This window comes from Eschrichtius robustus, chromosome 11, assembly GCF_028021215.1.
Source record: "Eschrichtius robustus isolate mEscRob2 chromosome 11, mEscRob2.pri, whole genome shotgun sequence".
Classification (NCBI taxonomy): Eukaryota; Metazoa; Chordata; class Mammalia; order Artiodactyla; family Eschrichtiidae; genus Eschrichtius; species Eschrichtius robustus.
The window spans coordinates 83,835,135-83,860,749 of NC_090834.1; the positions used below are offsets into that span (position 1 = coordinate 83,835,135).

Here is a 25,615-nt window from a genome sequence, read left to right on the forward strand (position 1 = left end):
ATGACTACTGTATCCCTCCCTCTCCCCAGCCTGAGAGAACAAGGAAGCCCTAATCATCCGCTGCTTTGACCCCCTCCTGTCTGGGTGGCGAGCAGACGCCTGAGGGCAACCTACACGCTGAGGCAGGGCCAGAACCAAAACTGAACCCCAGGAGCTCTGCAAACAAAGAAGAGAATGGGAAATTTCTCCGTGCCTCAGGAGCAGCAGACTAAATCCCCACAATCAACTTGATATACCCTGCATCCATGGAATACCTGAATAGACAACGAATGTTCCCAAAATTGAAACAGTGGACTTTGGGAGCAACTGTAGACTTGGGCTTGGCTGTCTGTGACTGATTTGTTTCTGATTATCATGTTTATCTTAGTTTAGTTTTTAGTGCTTGTTATCATTGGTAGATTTGTTTATTGGTTTGGTTCCTCTCTTTTTTAAATTATTATTTTAAAAATTTTATTATTATTATTTTTCTTCCTTTTTTTTCTTCCTTTTCTTCTGAGTTGTGTGGCTGACAGGGTCTTGGTTCTCCGGCCAGGTGTCAGGCCTGAGCCTCCAAAGTAGGAGAGCTGAGTCCAGGGCAGTGGACCACCAGAAACCTCCCAGCCCCACATAATATCAATTGGCGAGAGCTCTCCCAGAGATCTCTGTCTCAGCACTATGACCCAGCTCCACCAAATGGCCAGCAAGCTCCAGTGCTGGACGCCCCATGCCAAATAACTAACAAGACAGGAACACAACCCAACCCATTAGCAGAGAACCTGCCTAAAATCATACTAAGTTCACAGACACCCCCAAACACATCATTGGATGTGGCCCTGCCCACAAGAAAGACAAGATCCAGTCCCACCCACAAGAACACAGACACCAGTCCCCTCCACAAGGAACCCTACACAACCAACTGAACTAACCTCAGCCCCTTGGGACAGACACCAAAAACAATGAGGACTGCTAAACTGCAGCCTGTGAAAAGACCCCCAAACACAGTAAGTTAAGCAAAATGAGATGACAGAGAAATATGCAGCAGATGAAGGAACAAGGTAAAAACCCACCAGACCAATCAAATGAAGAGGAAATAGGCAGTCTACCTGAAAAAGAATTCAGAACAGTGATAGTCAAGATGATCCAAAATCTTGGAAATAGAATGGAGAAAATACAAGAAACCTTTAACAAGGACCTAGAAGAACTAAAGAGCAAAGAGACAATGATGAACAACACAATAAATGACATTAAAAATTCTCTAGAAGGAATCAATAGCAGAATAAATGAGGCAGACGAATGGATAAGTACCTGGACAATAAAATAGTAGAAATAACTACCACAGAGCAGAATAAAGAAAAAAGAATGAAGAGAATTGAGGACAGTCTCAGAGACTTCTGGGACAACATTAAACGCACCAACATTCCCATTAGAGGGGTCCCAAAAGAAGAGAAAAGAAAAGGGTCTGAGAAAATATTTGAAGAAATTATACTTGAAAACTTCCCTAATATGAGAAAGGAAATAGTCATTCAAGTCCAGGAAGCACAGAGGATCCCATACAGGATACATCCAAGGAGAAACATGTGAAGACACTTATTAACTAAACTATCAAAAATTAAATTCAAAGAAAAAATATTAAAAGCAACAAGGGAAAAACAACAAATAACATACAAGGGAATCCCCATAAGGTTAACCGCTGATCTTTCAGCAGAAACTCTGCAAGCCAGAAGGGAGTGGCAAGACATATTTAAATTGATGAAAGGGAAAAACCTACAACCAAGATTACTCTACCCAGCAAAGATCTCACTCAGGTTCGACAGAGAAATTAAAACCTTTACAGACAAGCAATAGTTAAGAGAATTCAGCACCACCAAGCCAGGTTTACAACAAATGTTAAAGGAACTTCTCTAGGCAGGAAACACAAGAGAAGGAAAAGACCTACAAATACAAACCCAAAACAATTAAGGAAATGGGAATAGGAACATACATATCGATAAACACCTTAAATGTAAATGGATTAAATGTTCCAACCAAAAGACATAGACTGGCTGAATGGATACAAAAAGACTGGTATATATGCTGTCTACAAGAGACCCACTTCAGACCTAGGGACACATACAGACTGAAAGTGAGGGGATGGAAAAAGATATTCCATGCAAATGGAAATCAAAATAAACCTGGAGTAGCAATTCTCATATCAGACAAAATAGACTTTAAAATAAAGACTATTACAAGAGACAAAGAAGGACACTGCATAATGATCAAGGGCTCATTCCAAGAAGAAGATATAACTATTATAAATATTTATTCACCCAACATGGGAACACCTCAATACATAAGGCAAATGCTAACAGCCATAAAAGGGGAAATCAACAGTGACACAATAATAGTAGGGGACTTTAACACCCCACTTTCACCAATGGACAGATCATCCAAAATGAAAATAAATAAGAAAACACAAGCTTAAAATGACACAGACAAGATGGCCTTAATTGATATTTACAGGGCATTCCATTCAAAAACAACAGAATACACTGTCTTCTCAAGTGCTCATGGAACATTCTCCAGGACAGATCATATCTTGGGTCACAAATCAACCCTTGGTAAATTTAAGAATATTGAAATCGTATCAAGTATCTCTTCTGACCACAGTGCTATGAGACTAGATACCAATTACAGGGAAAAACTGTAAAAAATACAAACACGTGGATGCTAAACAATACACTACTAAATAACCAAGAGATCACTGAATAAGTAAAAGAGGAAATCAAAAAATACCTAGAAACAAATGACAATGAAAACACGAAGACCCAAAACCTGTGGGATGCAGCAAAAGCAGTCCTAAGAGGGAAGTTTATAGCAATACAGTCCTACCTCAAGAAACAAGAAAAATCTCAAATAAACAACCTAAACTTACACCTAAAGCAATTAGAGAAAGAAGAACAAAAAAACCCCAAAGCCAGCAGAAGGAAAGAAATTATAAAGATCAGGTCAGAAATAAATGAAAAAGAAATGAAGGAAACAATAGCAAAAATCAATGAAACTAAAAGCTGGTTCTTTGAGAAGATAAACAAAATTGATAAACCATTAGCCAGACTCATCAAGAGAAAAAGGGAGAAGACTCAGATCAATAGAATTAGAAATGAAAAAGGAGAAGTAACCACTGACACTGCAGAAATACAAAAGATCGTGAGAGATTACTACAAGCAACTGTATGCCAATAAAATGGACAGTCTGGAAGAAATGGACAAATTCTTAGAAAAGCTCAAACTTCCAAGACTGAATCAGGAAGAAATAGAAAATATGAACAGGCCAATCACAAGCACTGAAATTGAAACTGTGATTTAAAATCTTCCAACAAACAAAACCCCAGGACCAGATGGCTTCACAGGTGAATTCTATCAAACACTCAGAGAAGAGCTAACACCTTTCCTTCTCAAACTCTTCCAAAATGTAGCTGAGGGAGGAACACTCCCAAACTCATTCTACGAGGCCACCATCACCCTGATACCAAAACCAGACAAAGATGTCACAAAAAAAAAAACTACAGGCCATTATCACTGATGAACATAGATGCGAAAATCCTCAACAAAATATTAGCAAACAGAATCCAACAACACATTAAAAGGATCATACAGCATGATCAAGTGGGGTTCATCCCAGGAATTCAAGGATTCTTCAATATATGCAAATCAATAATGTGGTACACCATATTAACAAACTGAAGGATAAAAACCATATGATCATCTCAATAGATGCAGAAAAACCTTTCAACAAAATTCAATATCCATTTCTGATAAACACTCTCCAGAATAGGCATAGGGGGAACCTACCTCAACATAATAAAAGCCATATATAAGAAACCCACAGCCAACATCATTCTCAATGGTGAAAAACTGAAACCATTTCCTCTAAGATCAGGACAAGACAAGGTTGCCCACTCTTGCCACTATTATTCAACATAGTTTTGGAAGTTTTAACCACGGCAGTCAGAGAAGAAAAAGAAATAAAAGGAATCCAAATTGTAAACAAGTAAAACAGTCACTGTTTGCAGATGACATGATACTATACGTAGAGAATCCTAAAGATGCTACCAGAACACTACTAGAGCCAATCAATGAGTTTGGTAAACCAGCAGGATACAAAATTAATGCACAGAAATCTCTTGCATTACTATACACTAATAATGAAAATCTGAAAGTGAAATTAAGGAAACACTCCCGTTTACCATTGCAACAAAAAGAATAAAATACCTAGGAATAAAGCTACCTAAGGAGACAAAAGACCTGTATGCAAAGAACTATAAGACAGTGATGAAAGAAATTAAAGGTGATACAAACAGATGGAGAGATAGACCATGTTCTTGGATTGGAAGGATCAACATTGTGAAAATGACTATACTACCCAAAGCAATCTACAGATCCAAAGCAATCCCTATCAAACTACCAATGGCATTTTTCGCAGAACTAGAACAAAAAGTTTCACAATTTGTATGGAAACACAAAAGATCCCGTATAGCCAAAGCAATGTTGAGAAAGGAAAATGGAGCTGGAGGAATCAGGCTCCCTGACTTCAGACTATACTACAAAGCTACAGTAATCAAGACAGTATGGTACTGGCACAAAAACAGAAATATAGATCAGTGGAACACGATAGAAAGCCCAGAGATAAGTCCATACACATATGGTCAACTTATCTTTGACAAAGGAGGCAAGAATATGCAATGGAGAAAAGACAGCTTCTTCAGTAAGTGGTGCTGGGAAAACTGGACAGCTACATGTAAAAGAATGAAATTAGAACACTCCCTAACACCATACACAAAAATAAACTCAAAATGGATTAAAGACCTAGATGTAAGGCCAGACACTGTAAAACTCTTAGAGGAAAACAGACAGAACACTCTGTGACATAAATCACAGCAAGATCCTTTTTGACCCACCTCCTAGAGAAATGGAAATAAAAACAAAAATAAACAAATGGGACCTAATGAAACTTAAAAGCTTTTGCCCAGCAAAGGAAACCATAAACAAGACAAAAAGACAACCCTCAGAATGGGAGAAAATATTTGCAAATGGAGCAACTGACAAAGGATTAATCTCCAAAATATACAGGCAGCTCAGGCAGCTCAATGTCAAAAAAACAAACAACCCAACCCAAAATGGGCGGAAAACCTAAATAGACATTTCTCCAAAGAAGATATACAGATTTCCAACAAACACATGAAAGGATGCTCAACATCACTAATCATTAGAGAAATGCAAATCAAAACCACAATGAGGTATCACCTCACACCGGTCAGAATAGCCATCATCAAATATCTACAAACAATAAATGCTGGAGAGGGTGTGGAGAAACGGGAGCCCTCTTGCACTGTTGGTGGGAATGTAAATTAATACAGCCACTATGGAGAACAGTATGGAGGTTGCCTAAAAACTAAAAATAGAGCTACCATATGACCCAGCAATCCCACTACTTGGCATATACCTTGAGAAAACCATAATTCAAAAAGAGTCATGTACTACAATGTTCATTGCAGTACTATTTACAATAGCCAGGACATGGAAGCAACCTAAGTGTCCATGACAGGTCAATGGATAAAGAAGATGTGGCACATATATACAATGGAATATTACTCAGCCATAGAAAGAAGCAAAACTGAGTTATTTGTAGTGAGGTGGTTGGACCTAGAGTCTGTCATACAGAGTGAAATAAGTCAGAAAGAGAAAAACAAGTACCATATGCTAATACATATAAATGGAATCTAAAAAAAAAATATTGGTTCTCAAGAACCTAGGGGCAAGACGGGAATAAAGACGCAGGCATACTGAATGGACTTGAGGACATGGGGAGTGGGAAGGGTAAGCTGGGACAAAGTGATAGAGTAGCATTGACATATATATACTACCAAATGGAAAATAGGTAGCTAGTGGGAAGCAGCTGCATAGCACAGGGGGATCAGCTCGGTGCTTTGTGACCACCTAGAGGGGTGAGATAGGGAGTGTGGGAGGGAGATGCAAGAGGGAGGGGATATGGGGATATATGTATACATACAGATGATTCACTTTGTTATACAGCAGAAACTAACACACCATTTTAAAGCAATTACACTCCAATAAAGGTGTTTTTTAATAGTTTTCTGAGCCAAGAAAACCAGAATCTATAATTATATGGTATTGGATGTAGAATTAGGACCAGATTTGCCTCTCTTTCAATCAAGAGCAAGGTGAAAGCCATAGTTAGGAGAACTGGGAACCAAGAACAGAGTGAAGGAGATTAGTTTGCAGAAAGAACAGACATCTAGAAAATGGAGATGTTCAGAGAAACACACAGAAACAAATGCATGCACAAACACATGTGTGGAAGGAGCGCTTGTCTGATAGCTTTCTAGTTCCTTTAAGGCCTAGTGCTATTTCCTGTAATTGACTTCCTGTGATTCATACATTTCCTTTTAATGATTGTTTTTTATCTTAAGTTATTTGAGTAGACTTTGTTCCATTCTTTAACCTCCAGTCAACCCCGTAGGACATCACGGCTTTACTAATCATGTCATTTACTTGTTCAAAAACTTTCAATGGCTGTCCTTTGCTGATACATTTAATCCCAGACTCCTAAGCTTGATATAATATATTTGGGTCCATTCTCTGGTCCAAGACATTCTTTTCACGCTTCTCTCAGCATCATCTGTATTCTTGCCTAACTGTTCTATTCTTTTCCCTCCAAGCATGCCTTATACATATTTTGCTTATGTTTTTTATTGTGCTATGTCTTCTACCTGGAAAAAAAAAAAAACTCTCCTTCCATCTCCACTGGTTGAAAACCTCTCCACCATTATAGCCCAACTTAAATGACACTTTATATTTTTAATTATTCCATCCTTGATCTCCCAAGTTGGGTATGACCTTTGATTTAAACTACTATAGCAGTTTGTTCATCTTTCATCTTCATTATGGCAATGTGGCATGACAAGAGAATATAGGCTTTAGAGTCAGGCAGAGCTGCATGCAAGTCCTAGTTTTGCTACTTAGTGGTTGTGTAACTTTGCCAAGTTATTTAATCTTTCCAGGCCTCAGAGGGAGAAACAGTTAATAAGCAAATAATCATTCAAATAAATAGATAATTATAAATTGTATAAGTGTTATGAAGAAAACATATAGGGTTTAGTATTAACATATGGGGTTTAGTATAAATTTACAAGGTTTACAGAGAGTACAGTATGGGGACCTAGCCTGGTTTAGGGGTTTCAGGAAGGCTTCCCTGAAGAAGTAGCCTTTAAGCAAAATCTAGAAGAATAAGTAGCCAAGTGACAAGTCTAGGAGAAGCGTTCTCAAGACAAAGAAACTAAGCATCAACAAAGGCACTGAGGCCCTCCTGCATCTTACTTTATCACTAGTATTTTCTCTTCTCCTCTCTTAGGTATTGCTTCATTCAGTCCCATTGTTTTTACATTTCATGTTTCATGTCATGATTTGTGTTCTATTAGTAAGTTTAATTCTCATTGCCCTATTTTTGTGACATTTTATAGCATAATCTTGATAATTGCAAGCATCAATTTAGTGTATCTGTTAGCTATACCGCTCTAGTGGTTGACTAACCTTTGCTGCTAAAACATTGAAATATGAGTAGATGAGGATAAACACTGCTCTTTTAATTCTAATATTTTGTATTCTTTCCTTTTGATGACTTCCCTTTTTCTACTTTCTTTTTCTTTCAGTAATTTTTTAAAAAGATACATATCTATATCTCTATCTGTATATATAATATATATCTTTGAAAAATTTATATATGCCACATATTATATATATCCTTATTATATGTTCATAAGAAGTCTAAACTGTAGTGGGATGTTGACATCTAAGCAAATAATTCTAAAATGAGGCAGAATATTTTTCCATTTCCTTTATCTCATATTTTACCATTCCCCTCTCCCCCCTTGACTCCTATGATGACATATTCTCCCTCCTGCCTCTCTGCTTGTACTTTTTCAGTACTAATTTTTCTTCCTTTGCTTTTGCCTTAAATGTTATTGTTTGCTGGGAGTTCAATCCCTGGTTCTTTTTTTTTTTTAATTATTTATTTATTTTTAGCTGTGTTGGGTCTTCGTTTCTGTGCAAGGGCTTTCTCTAGTTGCGGCAAGCGGGGGCCACTCTTCATCGCGGTGCGCGGGCCTCTCACTATCGCAGCCTCTCTTGTTGTGGAGCACAGGCTCCAGACGCGCAGACTCAGTAGTTGTGGCTCATGGGCCCAGTTGCTCCTCGGCATGTGGGATCTTCCCAGACCAGGGCTCGAGCCCACGTCCCCTGCATTGGCAGGCAGACTCTCAACCACTGCGCCACCAGGGAAGCCCAATCCCTGGTCCTTGATTCACTGTGCATATGATGCTGGGCATCTACATCCATTTCTACAGATTTGATATCATCTGTATGCCCATGCGCAACTCAAATCTTTCTTCTGAACTCTAGACCAATATATGCCACTACTTTCTGAACATATCAACTATTTATCCCACAAGCATATAAAGCTCAGTGTTCCAAATCTCACCTTGCTTAGTGCCACTGACCCTGCATCTTTTTTTGTTTCTAATGCACCTAACCACATTTACCCAAAAGCCCAAATCAAAACCCTCAAATCAACATTAATATGAAGTGAAAATGTGTATCACTAAGACATTTAAATTCTGCCTCCCTAAATCTTTGTGTCCCCCCACCCCGATTTCCACTGTCATTGCTTTATTTTAAGCCTTTATTATCTTTGCCAGAATATTTACCTTAGTCTTCTAACTTCTATACCTTGTCTCTCCGAACCCCACCATCTCAAGCTCTACCAGAGTTATATTTATAAAATACAACTCTCTTACTATCACACCTCTCCTAAAAATCCTTAGTAGGTTCCCTATTATCTGTAAGACAAAACCTAAACTCCTTAAGATGAAAACCAAGTCCCTTCATGATCTGGCTTTTGCCTATCTTTTTAACCTAATTTCTTCACCACCTTTCCCCCACACCCACTCCATGTCTACACCAAACTGCTTACCATTCATGGTCCCAGGACCCACTTTCTGCTTTCTTACTTCCGTCCTTTTGTATGTGATCTCTCTCTGCAAGATATGTCATTCCTCACTTCTCCTCCCTCCCCTCAAAAAAAGAAAAAAAAATGTATCTACTTCTTTCAAGACTAGACATTACTTTAGAGCTTTCCTGAACTCTCCTTTTCGCCATCTTCCTGAAGTTGCTCACTTTTCCCGCATGTTGTTCATTTATCTAAGGAGCATTTACTTCATTACACTCTGTCTCCTTCGTAGACTGTGTGAGCTCTTCAAGTGTAGAGTAACCATATCTAACTTTACCAGAGTGGCCTCAGCACCCATTTCCTAGCGAATGAGTTAAAGAACAAAAGACTAGGTTAGAGGAAGCAAGAACTATTCAATCAGGGAGATTTGAAGTGGCTCTGTCATTTACTAGCCTTGTAAATTTGGGCATTTATTACCTTCTCTAAATCTCTGTTTCTTAATCTGAAAAATATGAATGATAATAGCTACCTCACAGGATTCTTGGATAACTAAATCAGACAATGTATTTTAAATGCCCAATAGAGACTCATCTCTCGTAGACTTTTTTTTTTTTAAGTTTTGTTGAATGAACACATAAAAATAAGTGAGTGAGCAGGTTATTGAGTGAGTAAATGCATTTGAGTGAATAGAACAAATGCTGTAAAAAATTTTATAATGGATTCACCAGGAGAGATTTCCTATACAAGCAGCAGCTGTCTTGCTTTTTGAAGGGGTGGTTAAGATGTCAGCAGGCAGAGATGTAGCAGTCAATGAACTAGGAACCTGAAGCTTGAGAAGCAGTGTGAGGAAAGGCCAAGACTGGGGAAGGCATCCCTTTTTTATTGAAAACATTATTTCCTGCTGTTACTTTACCTTTCCCCCCTTTTCTTCATCAGTTAAAGAACTCTAAAGATGGGCTGGCTGCCAACTCATTCAAGGTGAATCAAATCTCACTAACCAGGTGACAAGTTAGCCCTCACACAATAAGCTATAGGCTTGGATTTTGAAAAGAGAATGTGGGTTATTGTTAAACAAATATAAATTATTATTGTTGAATGAAGATCTCTGTTGCCCAATTATTATTATTCAGTGAAATGTTTTAGAGACAGCATCATGGCAATGATGTTGAAGGTACTACAATTTCTTATTTAAAAAAAAAAAGAATGTGAACATTTATGTAAAGTCCACTGGAAAGCTAATCTCTAGATTAAGATCTAGAGTCCTGTGTGCTTCAGACCTATCTCAGAATTTGAAGCTGAGAATGATAATCTAGCAGGTAGGATTTATAAGTTGTTGACTTCATCTCTGTACTCTTTAGATGGAAAATGGACTTTGATGACAGACTTAAATTAACAAGCCAGTATGCTGTATTGCTATATTGCTTACCTGTTTGTGTTATTAGTCAGGGTTCATGTCTCTTCATTCTATTGTGTCACTGAGTAATGGAAAAAGAAATTCATTTTGGAGTTATACAAAAACTTGGATTCAAATTTTAGCCCTGCTGTTTACTAGATGTGTGAAATTGGACAAGTTACATAATCATTCCAATCCTCTTTAAGATAAGGACAATGCTTCCTAACTTATAAGATTGCTGTGATGATTAGAAATTACATTTTAAAACTACCTACCCTTGTGCTAGGCATATGATAGAATTTGACAAAAGCTAATCAATATGAAGAATTTACCTTATCTAGTTGTTGATAGAATCTTCTTCACAAATACATGTAAAAATAATTAAAATTCATGATCATAGAAAAAATGTAAAATTTTCTTTATTATAAAAGCATTCCCATTTATGTCATACAACATTAAGAAATTCAAGTGAAAACTTTAAAAACCTGTAATACCACTCTACCACCATAGCACACATATAATCTTGCATATTCTCTTTATCTCTTTATTTTTATTTATTATTGCATTTTTTGAGTTGAAATGGTTGAAGGATATAATTTTGGAGTTCATTCACTTAGTGTTTTATCATGTTACTCATTTTTTATCTCAGTATACTAAGTATCAGTAAGAAATACCATAATTTATTTTATTATATCATCATTATTAGATATTTGGCTTACCTCCTAGTGGAGGCTATTATTGAAAGCTATATAATTAATAAATGCTTTTATGCATATTTAAGGGATTTTGGAGCCGAGAGGGTTATTTCCTTTATAGGCTAAATCCCCTAGGTGAGATTAATGGCATATATATATGCCTTTAGTCCTTGAAACATTGTTTTTCAGAATGAACATACATTCTTCTAGAAACCAATAGCCTTCACTGGACATTATCCAAAGCACTGCTCCTAGAACAGTTTAGTAGGATAGAGCAGGCAGAAAAATAAAAGATGAGCGGGGGGAGGGGTTCACTATTAGATTGGGATATGGTAGGGAGAAAAAGGAGATACTTACAATCTATGATTTAATTAAAATCCATGTGCTATAGGCCTTTGGAGAAATTAATCATCTATTCTTTAACTCAGTAAGACAGTCTATTAGTCTTTCATCAAGCCTGTTATGAGAAAAATGAGGAAAACACATAATCCCTGCCTTCTGGGAGTAACACACGATCCTGACTTCTGGAAGCTTATATTTCAGTGGCAGAAATATTTAAGTTTTAAATTTTTTAAAATAATTTCGATACAGTTGAGAAGTGTTCCATTGCAGATTAAGTATGCTACAGGAGGGCAAACAACTTTACCTTGGAGCATGAGGATTAATTATGCGTATGTGCTAACCTCACAAGAAAAAGAGGGCATTGTTAAATATCTTTTCCTGTTACCTTCTCCCAGCTCTGGAAAGTGTGACTGGCCCAACTGAGAGTAGTACTGCATGCCCTATAGACTATTCCTAAAGGTTCAAATGAAGTATCTTATTATGGGTCTTTAATATGCTGGAACTTCCTGCTTAGACTGCTTTGTGTTCACAGTATCTGGCAAATAGTCCTCAATCCTGGTTTGAAGATGCAATAAGTAAATTTAAAGTTGACTACCTAAATAGGTAATAGGAATCATGATTCATTTTGAGCTACCCCATCTATGCTAAGCATTTTAAGACACAGGTAGTATAGAATTAGCTTTATTGAAAAATAATGTGAGAAAAATATCAATCCTTTAATTTGATATTCTTTTAATTTAATTCTGAGCCATCTTTTTTATTTCTTCTCAGTAGGTAATGTTCCTTGTTACCTTTTTTGTTCAAGCCTACAACTCGATGTTTTCCCTATTGTAGGAGGATTTGTAAATCTCAGCCACCCAGAGTGAGATCATGTTGTCATCAGACTTAACCTGGTAGGAGTTGGGGATTAGATGAAACTCTGAAGAAGTTTCAAAAGAACCTCACTGAGTAAAGCCAATTTTATCCAGAACCACTGAAGTTCACAGATTTTAATTAACAATATGAAATTTGTAATATTACTTGAATTTCAGGTGGGTGAGAATTTAACCCTACATTAAAGGAGCCCAGGCAAAAGGACACGAGTTGCGTCACAGAGACTTATTAAATGTGATAGAAATTCGACAGACGAATGCTGACAAACAGGTGCAAGAGCTGAATTAATTTTTAAACCCTACCACTGAGGAGGAATTGCAGTGCATCACGTTGACAGCCACAGCACACTGCTAATTTCATTCACGAGCTTAAAAATCTCAATACATTTGAACATGTGAATGTATTAAACTTTAAAAAGTGTAAGTAGCATAAGGGTATCCCAGAACTAAAAATGATAATTTCTCTCTGGGACCTCAAGTCATTTATCTAGCCAGAAGCATGGTGTTTTTTATGAATGAAATCTATCTTACCGCTTCCACATACAAATTGTGTTCTATTATTATATATAGTGCAGCCTGTTACTAAGCAAGCTTTTCTCTTTTAATATGAAAGTCCTTGTGAGTCAGAGGAAGACTGAATATTCACTGCTATAGTTTCCAACTTCTGCTGTCATGCGTAAAGGGGGTTTTTAACCAACGCTTCTGATGGTGCTAAGTGGTGATATTCCTGGAGTTAAAGAAAAATATAACAAACCAAAACTAGATAAATGCAGAGCCTTGTTTGGTGGTATTATTAAAGATGGTAAGTTGTAAGCTGAAAACTCAGTAAACTCAATATGTTTTCACCAGGAATTTACCTACTTTGGAGTCCCTGGTATATTTGAGCCTTTGATAGAAGCCCTGCAGTGTCTCCACATAAATCTGCATGTATATACAAAATCTTACAAAGATTTCAGGGATTTTATGAATTTCCACATTCAGAATACCATTTATGGTACATCTTGATCTTTATCTGGGACTGGAAGAATATCTCTTATTTAGTGGATTTTCCCCTTTGCCACCTACTGTGCACCAGGCCCTAGACCTGGGACTGGGGATATAAGGAAAATAAGAAAAGGTTTCTGGACTTCTTACAGCCTAGTAAGGGCTAATAGATAAATAGTATAGAGTAGTAAATAGTTTGATAAAAATATCTATTAAAAGGTCATTGCAGAAGCTTCCTGGAGAAGATTGCACCTTAGTGAGTATTAAGGATGAGTAGACATAAACTGTAAGAAGAGGGAAAAGGGCATTCTAGACTGAGAATGAGAGCAAGGAGCGCTGCCCTGTCATCGGTAAAATTGTGTATTTACAAGAAATGCATAATAACAAATGTATGGAAAAATCTTTCAGTCTTCTTTCAACATTTTTCAAGAAGCTTTAAAGAAAAAAAATAAAAGGATCTGGGTTTAATTTCCCAAGATTTTAGCCATCTGAGCCCTTAATTCCTAATTGTACACAAGCTTGTCCCCTCATTTTGCTTAGCTGGAGAATATTAAGTATTCATTTTTAGAACATAAAAAAACTGTAAAGGGCTCCCTTCCTAGCAAGTGAGTCAGGAAAAGCCCAGTATGTACTGCATTGGATGAGTCTAGATTCCTAATCAAAAACATGTAATCAGTACCTGCCCAAAAGTCTTTTTATAATGGCAGCAGTAGCAACTGTTTCTTTTTTAAACCCACTATCAAGAAAGCTGATGAAAAAGAGACAAATGCACAGTCTAATAACCTGAGCTAACAATATATTATTTTCAATGGAACGAAAAGGACAAAAGCCGAAGGTATTCATTACTGTTCCCAGGGTAAGAGATCAGGGCAGTTGCTGCCTTCACCACATGCGCAGTCTTTAGGCTTGACAATGCACATCTCCCCAAGGGAAATGTGGAAAGAAAGCCAAACTCTTGCAACTTGATGCAAAGTGATTTGGGTTCCATTACAACATCTCTCAGTAAAAGGCTATTCAGGCTTAGAGTAAAGATTCCACACTCATTTTCTCCCAGAAAATGAGATTGTTATATAAACACCAGACATGGAATCAGAGGTTCTGGAAATCACTCTAAACCATGTGATTTCATCTTAACTTCCTTAAATTCTAATCAGGAAAAAGGAGATGAGATAGTTTAGTGAACATACAATCTTAAAATTGTTGCCTTGTTTTGGGCACACTTAAAAACTCAAGAACATCCTAAGGAAATTTTTAAAATTACAAACCTATATAATAATATAAGGGTTTTTTGGGTTTTTGTTTTTTTCTGTTTAGATGAACTAATGCTGATCTGGGCTTCCCTGAATGTGTTTCTCAGAGAACTCGCCAGAAATGTTATGCCTTTCTTCTGGGGAAGTTAGGCTCACTCAGTATTTCAAAAAAGGGGATGTTAGGGTACACTTCATGTTAAAAGAATCTGAGTTCCCATTTGATTCCTGTGAACTTGAGAAGATACATTTTACACCTTTGTTTTTGACCTTTAAATGGAAATAAGGATATTTACTTCTTACCTCTCAGGATTATTATAGGGATTTAACGATGTAATTAAGATATTTGTAAAGTGATTAACACAAAACCTATTTTCAATATTTTCCAAAGTGTGTTACCCAGCAAACGAGTTCTATGGAATAAATAGTTGTTATTAAAAATCAAAAGTTCTGTTTCAAAAAGTTTGGACATGCTAGGTAAACAAAGTTAAACGGTTGCCTTCAGAGCTTTACCATGCTAATGGGTACTGTGAGTCTCCAAAAGAGGAGTATAGCATGCTGTGTTTCTCAGACTTACAACAGACACATTGGTGTTTGGTTGGGGGTGCAAGTGCTATAGTTTACAAGATCACTGCTCTGCAGAACAGTAGTTTGGAAAATGCTGTCTATATGAGGGCCAAAGATCCCTTCCCCCTCCCTCTCCACTCCCCCTCCCCCTCCTCCTCCTCCTCCTTCCCTTAATAGTATGTACAATCCTTTATAACCCTCTTCCCAATATTTATTTATTTATCTTTTCTTCTTTGGGTTTGAATTTCTTGAGGACAAGGACTATGTCTTCATAAACATTTTAATCCCCAGTGTTTACTACATTGTACATAATAAATATTGGCTAAGTGAATGATGCTGTAATTACTGATATACATCATTCAGGATGTAATTACTGGGTTTTTTGGAGCTGTGAAAACAATGGGCCTGGTTTAAAATGACTCCAAATATATTTTATCCTTGTGGAACTGTGCCTAAGAAAGCAGATAACCTGTGCAGAAAAATGTTCCATGAGAACTAAAGCAAAGAAATAAAAAAAGAACAGAGAAAGAATATTATGTGCTTAGAATGCCATAATACAAGTTGTATAGTTAGGTGGCAAGAGGAATCTAGGAGTGTAATTATGGAAGATAATCTCCTGGACAGGTGAGTGCAATCTGGAAGGTTTAGGTTAATGAAATTAGGGTTTTAATTCTTAGCATCAGTTATTATAAGTCAAGGTCAAACTGGAAAAAAATTCTTTTAATGATTTCTCATTCCTATGCCATGCTAAGTCTTCATACTTTTAAGGCCTAAATACTGCTTAGTAAACTTAGAAGTACGCCATTAATTTGTACATAAGGAACATTTTAACTTCATTCTGGATGCTGAGGTGTTTTAGTCTGATGCCTAAATCCAATAAGCATTACTCAGATGCTTCAGGGGTTTTCAGCAGCCCTCTATCCTACCTACTGTGCTATTAGTTCGGGATGAAAGTAAAATTAGTTTGGCAGAACCTCAAATTAACCTATCAAATCCCCTCATCACTTATTCCATTTTACAACTGAGAATAATAAATAAATGTGTGAATAACATTCGTAAAGTGACTACTTTATGCCAAGTGTGCACTAGGTGCTCCTGAATATTTTCTTTATTTGATTTTCAGAATAATCCTGTGAGAAGTGTTATCACCTCATCTTCTAGTGGGGAAACAAACTCAGAAGTTGTGCTATTGCCCCACATCAAACAGCCATAAAAATGTAAAAGATCTTATACTGAGCCTAGTCTCTCCTTTCTAAAGTTTAGCCCTATTTCTGTTACATCATGTCATCTTAATATAATGTTATCATTTCTTATGCTTTTCCATAGGGATGGTTAAAATGTGTATGTATAAACACAGTACTTACAAATAGCCTGACCATGACTTAAGTGAAGACAACTATTCAACTTTAATGAAGGACATGTAAAATATTAATGGAAATACTGTTTCTTGGATGGATTGTTTGATATGATAATGTAAATTTTTCCAGATCAGTTTAGAAATTTACTGTAATTCCAATCAAAATGTTTATCATTATATACTTTATTATTTCTAAATTTAATTTGGAATAATAAGTGAATAAAAATACCCAAAAAAATTTTAAAAAGAAAGATAATGGCATGGGAAAGGGGGACTTACTCCACCTGATAGCAAAACGTACTGGAAAATTTTTTAAAGCAGTAATAACCTGGTATTAGCAGAAAAATAGAGAAATACGTCAGTGCAACACAATTGAGAATCCAGAAGCAGATTTGTATCTAAAAGTGTAGTATATGATCAAAGCAGTACTTCAAATGAGTAGGGAAATAACATACTATTTCATAAATAGGGCAATTAGCTATGTGGTTTTTAAAAAATAAAGTTAGATCCCTACTTCATACTATACTAAAAATTAAACTTCTCGTGGATCAAATATTTAAATGTAAGAAATAAAACCAGAAATATACCAGAAAAACATAGAGTTGGTTCTATCTATAATCTTGGAGTGAGGAAAGCCTTCCTAAACTTGACAAAATCTAAAAGACATGAAAAATTTCTATATAGCAGAAAATTCTAAATTTTTATATAGCAGAAAAAAATCTACAAAGTAAAAAGACAGTCACAATGCAGGAAAAATATTTGTAACTATATATGAGAGGAAAATGCTTTATATCTTTATTTTATAAATAGTTCTGCCAAATCAATAAAGAAAAACGCGACAACACATTAAGGGGTTTTTCAAGCAATTCATAGCTAAAATCAAATGGTCATTAGATTTGAGAGGATGCCCACTTATACTAATTGCCAAAGAAATGCAAATTAAAACAACTATAAGCTATCATTTGCCTACTATTAGACTAGTCTAAGTTACAAAAAGTAATAGTTTCCAGTACTAGTTGAGTACGTGGGGAGGTGGACTCTGTCAAATAATATTGGTGGAAGTAAACTGGTACAATCTATTTAGACAGTAAATTTAGAAGCATTGATTCAAATTTAAATGGGCATAAACAGCCTTTGACCTAACACTAATTCTACAGGCATACTATCACAAGTTCACTTACAGTTAAAGTATTTTTCCCAGATTGTGACTTTTTACTTTGTAGAGGTTTTCTGCCACGTAGAATTTTTTAAAATGTGCAGTTCACGTGTTTACTGCAGCATTTTTTTGTGATAGTAAAAATAGAAAACATCCCAAATATTCTTGCTGTGGTGGCAATATGAGCTCCACCAAAGTAGAGACTGCCTCTACCTTAATTACCATTCCCAGTTAGCTGGTACTGTTCTTGACAGTATAAACATTTGTTAAATGAACAAACAAAATGGACTATAATGTGTCTATACAACTGAAATTATTTTTAAAAGTAAGGTAATTAAACAAGTTGCAGATATTGTATAGATCATTCCCTTTTTACAAATATATATATGTATGCATGTACATACATTTATATACAAGTGTCATATATATCTATTAAGAAAAAAGTTAGAAAGTATACCTCTTGATTGCCTCTTAGGGTGGAATTTAAGGAGTAGTGACATTAACATTTTACTGCATATACTACAGATAATATATCTTTTTGCTTTTGTTTTTGTTTTTTTAACAATGACTACGTTTATAACTTTAAAGTACAAATACAATCATTCTTTCAATCTACTAACTCTTCTTGCTGTAAAAGATTTATAGCAGTTAACAAAGTCTCTGTTTTCACTGAGTGTATATTCTAGTGGAGGAAGACAGATGGTAAACAAATAAATATTATCCCTGATAAGGTATTATGAAAAAAAAAAGTCATAAGACCATGTAAGGGGACTCCAGTGACAGGGTGCTATTTTTCTTTTCTAATTCTGCAGTGTTTGAGAAGAGACCTGAGTGAAGTAAGGAGTAACCCATCCAGGTATATATAGGCAGATAGATATTCTTGGTACAGGTCAAAGGACCCAGGATGAACATGCCATGAATTAGTTAAGATTACAGAGCTCGAGATCAGGAGATGAGTTCAGAGAAATGGGGGTGGTGAGAAACAGAAATTGTATATAGCATAGGGACATTTGGCCAAGGTAAGAAGAATTTCAGTTCCTATTTCATGTGATAGGAAGATACTAGAGGTTTTGAACCGTGGAATGACATCCAGTTTTTGTACACAAAAGACCTGTCTGATGACTGTGTGGAAAAGATGATGATGGCTTGGAGTAGGGTGAGAGCAGTGGAACTGGTGTGAAGTGGTAGGGTTCTGCATGCATTCCAGATAAAGAGTCACCAGAATTTGCTGATATGAGAGGAAGAAAAGAATAAGGATATGAAACTGTCAGGCATTGTAAAGTACCACTGCAAACGAGCCTGATCTGGAATGTGAGAACGGAGTGCCTCTAGTGAGGCAGAACACTTCAAAACTTTTCTTGAATAGCTAGGGTCGATCTCTTATGTTATGAATTTTCCCAGCATTACTGTGAGAGAGGTAAGTGCCAATTAATGTCTTAAGGTTATACTGAAATTAGAACTTGTTATCCCATAGTGGGTTTAATGTTCATTTATTCTTAAATACACATTTTTTTAAAAGTGTACTTAACTTGAAAACATCTTAACTTGGTATTGAATGTCTATTAGCTTTTAATTTCCTTTTGTAGGAATTTTACTGACATAATTTTGCTATTTTAAGGTGTTAAGAGGAAAACAGTTCTGCTATTTTGAAGAACTGAGAAAACTTGTCGTTTAGGATTTCAAAGGTGTTAAGTGAAATAGTTAACCTAAAAATCCCAACAATATTAATTAATCTCAATTATAATATTAATTAATTAATGCATTAATCTTTGGGGGGGAATTTGAACTTAAACCACTGAAGATCTTGATGAATTTTTTTACTGTAAATTTCCAAATCTTACCAATACATTCTCATGTCTTATTTTATTCTGTAAAAGAATATGCAAAAATAAAGTTCACTTTGCACATTTGCCCATTTCAGATAATAAAGACTTTCAAGCTTGCATGGCCTAAGGTTCAGAATATTTGCAGTTGCTCCACTGCATGTGCAAATGATTGATTCATTAAGGACATTCCCAGTCAGTATCAGGTATCATTAAATACATGCATACAGTTGTATTGAGACAATGATATTGTTAGCAAATTTAAGAGTTCAGTTGTCCCATTAAAATCATAATTTGGTACGCACAATCATATATGGCCAAAAAGTAGGATATAGGATGGGGTTTGTTTCATGACATTATTTAAAAATTCTATTCATAATGTTTTCTCTGACTAAAAATATTATGTTCTTCATTTAGTCACTTATTGATGTAACTGGATATTATACTCTTCATATATCCATCCAATGATGTGAATGAAACTTTGTAGTTATGGCCCTGGATTTTTATTCATTTATACATATTTTTTGTTCATTATCTATTCATTATCTTTTTAACAAACATTTACCGAGTGTTTACTACAGTAGTTTTTAATTTTGGCTGCAAGTCAAAATCCTCTGTAAAGCTTTTTAAAAGTACTGATTCCTGTGTAATAAACCCCTGAAACTGATTCAATAGGTCTGGACTTCAGCCAAGCATCTTTATTTTTTCAAAAGCTCCACAGGTGACTCTGATGTGCAGTCAAGGTTAAGAATCATAAGCTTCTCTATTAAGCAGGAGGGATATGAGTTAACATGAAATAGTTCCTGTTCACAAGGAGATCAGAGTCGAGTAAGACAGGCAAGCAAACTAGTAATCACAGTAGTGTGATAAGTACTATGTGAAGAGTAAGCACACCTCTTCCCACTTAGAACTAATATACATTGGCCTGGTGTGAAATAAATCTGTTGATGGACTATAAACCAGAAAAAGGAGATTTTCTCTCAGTACCAAACCAAATGACCCAAATTGTGATTGAGTCCATATTTTGTCTTACCTGCTCTCTGCCTTAATCAAATGAATTAGCCATACAAGACTTTGTGATTAAGCTCAGGAAATGGAAAAACAGAGAGACCAGTTTCTATTTCTGATAACAGGATATGGGAGATGAGAAAGCAGTGAAGGATTGCAAAACAGCCCGCTCCTCAGAGTCAGGGAGCATGTATCACTAATATTTTTCTTCCTATGGCCTAAATCAGATTCCAGCTCATAGGTAGGCATTGGTTCTGGTATAGTTTTTGAATCTTTTTTTCCTGATGACCTGTAGGCAAATGTTCCTACCTAGTCTATGCATACCTAAGAGAACTCTGTGGCAGAGTTGCTCTCTGACCAGTGACTTTCACAAGGAAACACTTTTTTGCTACCTCAGAGGCACAGGACATTTACTCATTGTCTTTAAAGTTTCCAATTCAGACAAAGAATCTTGCTTAATTCTTGATAGCAGTATTGTCTTTTCTTATATTCTTGTCTGTTTGTAACAATGCCTGTTGATGTTTTGTTTTTACTACATTAATTTTCATTACCATATGCTATTTTATATACTTTTGTTTCTTTATTTCATTTTACACAATCTGCATTGTCAACCTCTCTTCCCATAAATTACAGACACAAAAGTGCCGGTATAAAGGAAGGGAGGATATGTGCCTTTCATCCCCAGAGCAGCACCAAAAAGCTGCACGAAACACGTTGCCCATTGCAGGCCCTTGTCATCTCCCTAAAAATGGGACTTGAGGAGGCTGACAGGACCACACCTAGAAATCCTTCCCAAGAAATCCAGTGGACATAGTCCATATTAGAATTCCCTAAACAAAAGTAAGAAAGCCCCAGAAGGAAAGCTTCATGGAATGTAGTTATCCTATTATCTTCAGGATCATCCATTCCTAAATATAAACAAAAGCTCTTATTTTCTTTCTCCATGATATGATATTGACAAGGCCTAATTAGACCTTAGAAAGACAAGCTTATCTGGTCACAGTGGTGTTAATTTGTGAGCTCCAGATTCATAGATAGTGTGGATGTACTTAATGTGAACATGAATTATATAAACTTGACATTGCATAATATAAAATGTTAATAAAGTCTCACTTTATGTGAATACTTTGAAATAAAAACAGATTTCTTCAATTAAAACAATCAGTCTGGAATCTCATAGTTTCATAACTAGCTGGCTGAATGAATTATAAACTATAATTATAGCAGAGGAAGGTGCCATTTTAGCTGGTAAACAGAAATGCCTACCATACTTTGTCATGTCAAATGAACCAATGCTGTTGTTTATATTAGAATTTCTGTGGGGATTTCAGACATTACTTTGTTATTTTAACATTTCCTATTTTTATTAGCTTTCAAAAACATTTAAAGATAATATCAAGGAACTGTTAATTAAGCTCTCTGCTTTTCTATCATTTCATCAATTTAGTTAACACATATCCAGGCATGGCTAATTCAGGGTGCTACGTTAAAAAACACATCCTCAAATATATATCTTTGAAATGTGATAAAATGCAAAGAAAGCTAAGCAATTACCATGTTGAACCATGATTTTAATTTCTACAAAATATTAGAGATGATAAGAAAAACAATTTTTTAAACCTTAAAGCAAAAATATCCTACAGTATTTGTTGATCCATATGCTCCATGAATGTTTACCTCCTATTTTACATTAAAATCCATATACATTAAAATGTATTTTATATTACATTTCTCCTTTGAAAAAATTAGCGTTGAATTAGGCAAGGTTTGAATCACGTAAGGACTTCAGGAATGCAACCTTCTTGAAGCGTTCTCTAAATCCAAGCTCTAAATCATGAACAGTTGCATGTTTGTTCAGATCCTTAGAATGTTTTGAAATACATTGCCCAGTGACCAAAACTCTTTCCCGGAAAATGGAGAAATTGAATAGCAAAGGGAAAGAAGTTGACCTCCCTCCTCAGCTTTGACTTTGGCATTTTGTTTCTGAGAGACCTGGTTGTTGGAAGATAAATTCCCTAATGTCTAACGTTTTCTAGCCTTTCAGCAAAGTAGATTTTGTAGAGGGAAGGGTGAACCTATAACGCTGATTTGGTTAACGTCAGGCTGCCGGGTTCTCAGCTCTGTGGTACAGGTAAAATATTATTTCTCCCCTTCTCTGATCCAGTTTCCTAAGAAGATTAATCAGATGTGTCTTAATGTACTTTACTACCGGAGCTACAGATTACTAAATGTGAACTGTTACTAAATTGTGAGATTCCCTTATATGTGCTGAATAAGAGAGGTTTGTCAGATATATATTTTATGGTTTTAGTGTTTACTCTTAGGTCCATGATCCATTTTGAATTAATTTTTGTGTATGGTGTGGAGTAAGGGTTGAAGTTCATTTCATTTTGTACAAATAATCACTTTCATTGAAAATCTGTTCTTTCTCCGTTGAATTAAGTTGACATTTTGGTCAAAACATAATTGCCTATATAAATGTGGGTCATTTTTCTGAGACATGTAAATTTTTGGAACTATGTTATTTGGTGCATATGCATTTGTAATTGTATCTTCCTGCTGTCTTGATCATTTTTCTCAATAGTAAATGTTTATTTTGGGGTCTAGCAGTTCTTCTTTTTAAAAGTTTATTTTGTCTAATGGTAGTATAGTCTCTCTGGTTTTTTTTATGCTTAATCTCTACATGGTATACTTTTTCACAGCCTCTTGCTTACTTTTATTTGTGTTTTTATATTTAATGTGCATTTCTGTAGACAATGTATAATTAGGTCTTGCTAGTTTTCAGTCAGTCTCTGCGTTTTTATTGGAGTGTTTAGTACCCTTACATTTAATGTGATTATTTTTATATTTGGATTTATTGTCTGACATTTTGCTATTTGTCTTCTCTTTGTCTCATTTTTATTTTCCTGTTCTTCTGCCTTCTTTTGTGTTAAACAATATTTTGTGGATTATTTTTATTCTGTATTCACTTATTAGCTTTATTTCTTTGCATTATTTTTTGTTATTGCTCTAGGGACCACAATATGCAACGTTAACTTCCAGTAAAATATAGGAACCTTGTACTAGTGTAGTTTCATTTACACACTCTCATCCTTTGTGCTGTTGCTGTCATATACAATACATATCTATATCTATATTATAAAACCAAGAATATTATGTTATAATTTTACTTAGAGTCTTGCCTTTTAAAGAAATTAAGAATGACAGAAAGACAGTCCTGTCTTTTAAGAAATTAAGAGAATTATTTCTTTTCTTCATATCATATCACTCGTATTTTCATTACCCTCTCTCTATCCAAGTTATCACCTGATGTTATTTTATTTCAGCCTGAAGTATTTCGTTTTGCATTTCTTAAATTTAGAGCTGTTAGCAATGAATTTTCTCGTTTTAAAATTTATTTGAAAATGTCTTTGAACCTTTAATTTTGAAGAATGGTTTTAAAATAGCTTTCTTGGAAGACAGGTTTTTTTTTCCTTAACAATCTGAATGTTATTCCAGTGTCTGATAGGCTCCATTATCCTAATGAGAGATTAGCTGTTAATCATATTTTTGTTCTCCTATGTAATATATTGTTTTTCTTTGTTGTATTCAAGATTTTTCTTATTATCTTCAGCTTGTAGTAGTTTGATCATGATGCATCTAGGTGCAGTTTTCTTTGTTTGTTCTATTTGAGGTCCATTGAATTTTTTGTAGCTGAGAGTTAATATTTTTCATCAAAGTTAGGAAGTTTTTCATTATTATTTCTTCAAATATTTGTTCACCCTTTTCTCTTTCTCTGCTCTTGTTTGACTCCATTTACCCTTAAGATTTCTGAAAGATGTTTCTGACAGAATAGTTTTAAACTTTGATGGAAGGGTCAGAAATAAAATAGAGAAGTATGGATGAAATGACACAGTTTTCTAAGGAAACTTAGTTCCTTAAATATACACACAACACAACCCAGTAAATTTACAGTGGAAAATATTAATGTTACCTATTTGTCCTCTTTTCCTGTTTTTACAAAATCTGTTTGTAGGTGCATTTCCTCCCTCTGCTACTTATGCACGAAAAGACTTGCTACAACGATCTACCCATATCGCTACCAAGACTTTCCAAGCTGTTCGCATATTTGTGAACAATGAGCTCAATGAACTTTACACAGGACTGAAGACAGCTCAGAAGTTTCTGAGACCTGGTGGTCGCCTTGTTGCCCTCTCCTTCCATTCACTGGAGGATCGCATCATCAAACGATTCCTGCTTGGGATAAGCATGACAGAAAGGTTTAACCTAAGTGCTAGACAGAAGGTGATACAAAAATCACAGTTGGATTCAGATCATGAAAACACGGAAGGAGTCTCTATAGGAAGGGCCCCTTTAATGTGGAAAGTGATGCATAAGAAGGTGCTTACTCCGGAAGATCAAGATGTACAAGATAACCCCAGAGGACGCTCAGCCAAGCTTAGAGCAGCTATCAAATTATGAGAAAGTTATCATCATCTGATTCTTCAAGTTCTTCCTCACAGTTTCTCGTGTAATATTCCTGAACAGCCTAATATAAGAAAGTGTGGGATATATAGAGATATGTACTATATATGTGTGGAAATAAGGGGTATTTAGCATTTTTTTCTCAAAAAGAAAATGTAGGAAATATTAGCGTGACACAGATAGCTCAATTCAAGAAGCAGCAGTGTCTCAAAACTGGAAAAATTGTTTATCTTAGCATTATATTTGACTTTTGAAATGCAGTCCTTTCTCTAACCAGGAAATTTTTTTAAAAAGAAGAAGAAGAAGGAGAAGAGAAGAATATGTGTATTTACTTAACTATGTAGATTCAAGCTGTCAAAAGAGAGATTATAATTATATCTGCATGCCCAAATTCTGAATTTAGATATTCAGATTTGCAACAGACTGTCTATAACTCAAATAATTAATAATGATCATAAAATGAATTTTAATTTTCCTACTTGGGAATAATTAATTACTACTATAGCTTTCTCAAATATAGGTACTATGAAAATTTAAAATATTCAAGTATTATTTTAAAAATGCATTATACTGATAAATTTCATTACTGAAATTACAGTGTTCATTGTTTTAAAGGGATTTTTCAGTATGATATGTGCCATGTTTTCATATATTAGCAACTAAAAATGTAGAATTGCTCTAATAGCTCTCACAGAGAATGTTTCACAAAACTTATATTTAAAGTCAAT

At 35.4% G+C, this 25,615-nt stretch overlaps 1 protein-coding gene across 2 annotated transcripts in view; it reads left to right on the forward strand.

The window, feature by feature from the left end:
* METTL15 (methyltransferase 15, mitochondrial 12S rRNA N4-cytidine) overlaps nucleotides 1-25,316 on the forward strand; it is a 202,309-nt gene extending 176,993 nt beyond the window's left edge. For both annotated transcript variants that reach the window (XM_068554985.1, XM_068554984.1), the window contains exon 6: nucleotides 24,439-25,316. In XM_068554985.1, the coding sequence (XP_068411086.1) occupies nucleotides 24,439-24,884 (446 nt within the window). In that variant the 3' untranslated portion in view covers nucleotides 24,885-25,316. The remainder of the gene's footprint in view (nucleotides 1-24,438) is intronic.
* Nucleotides 25,317-25,615: the final 299 nt, after the last annotated feature.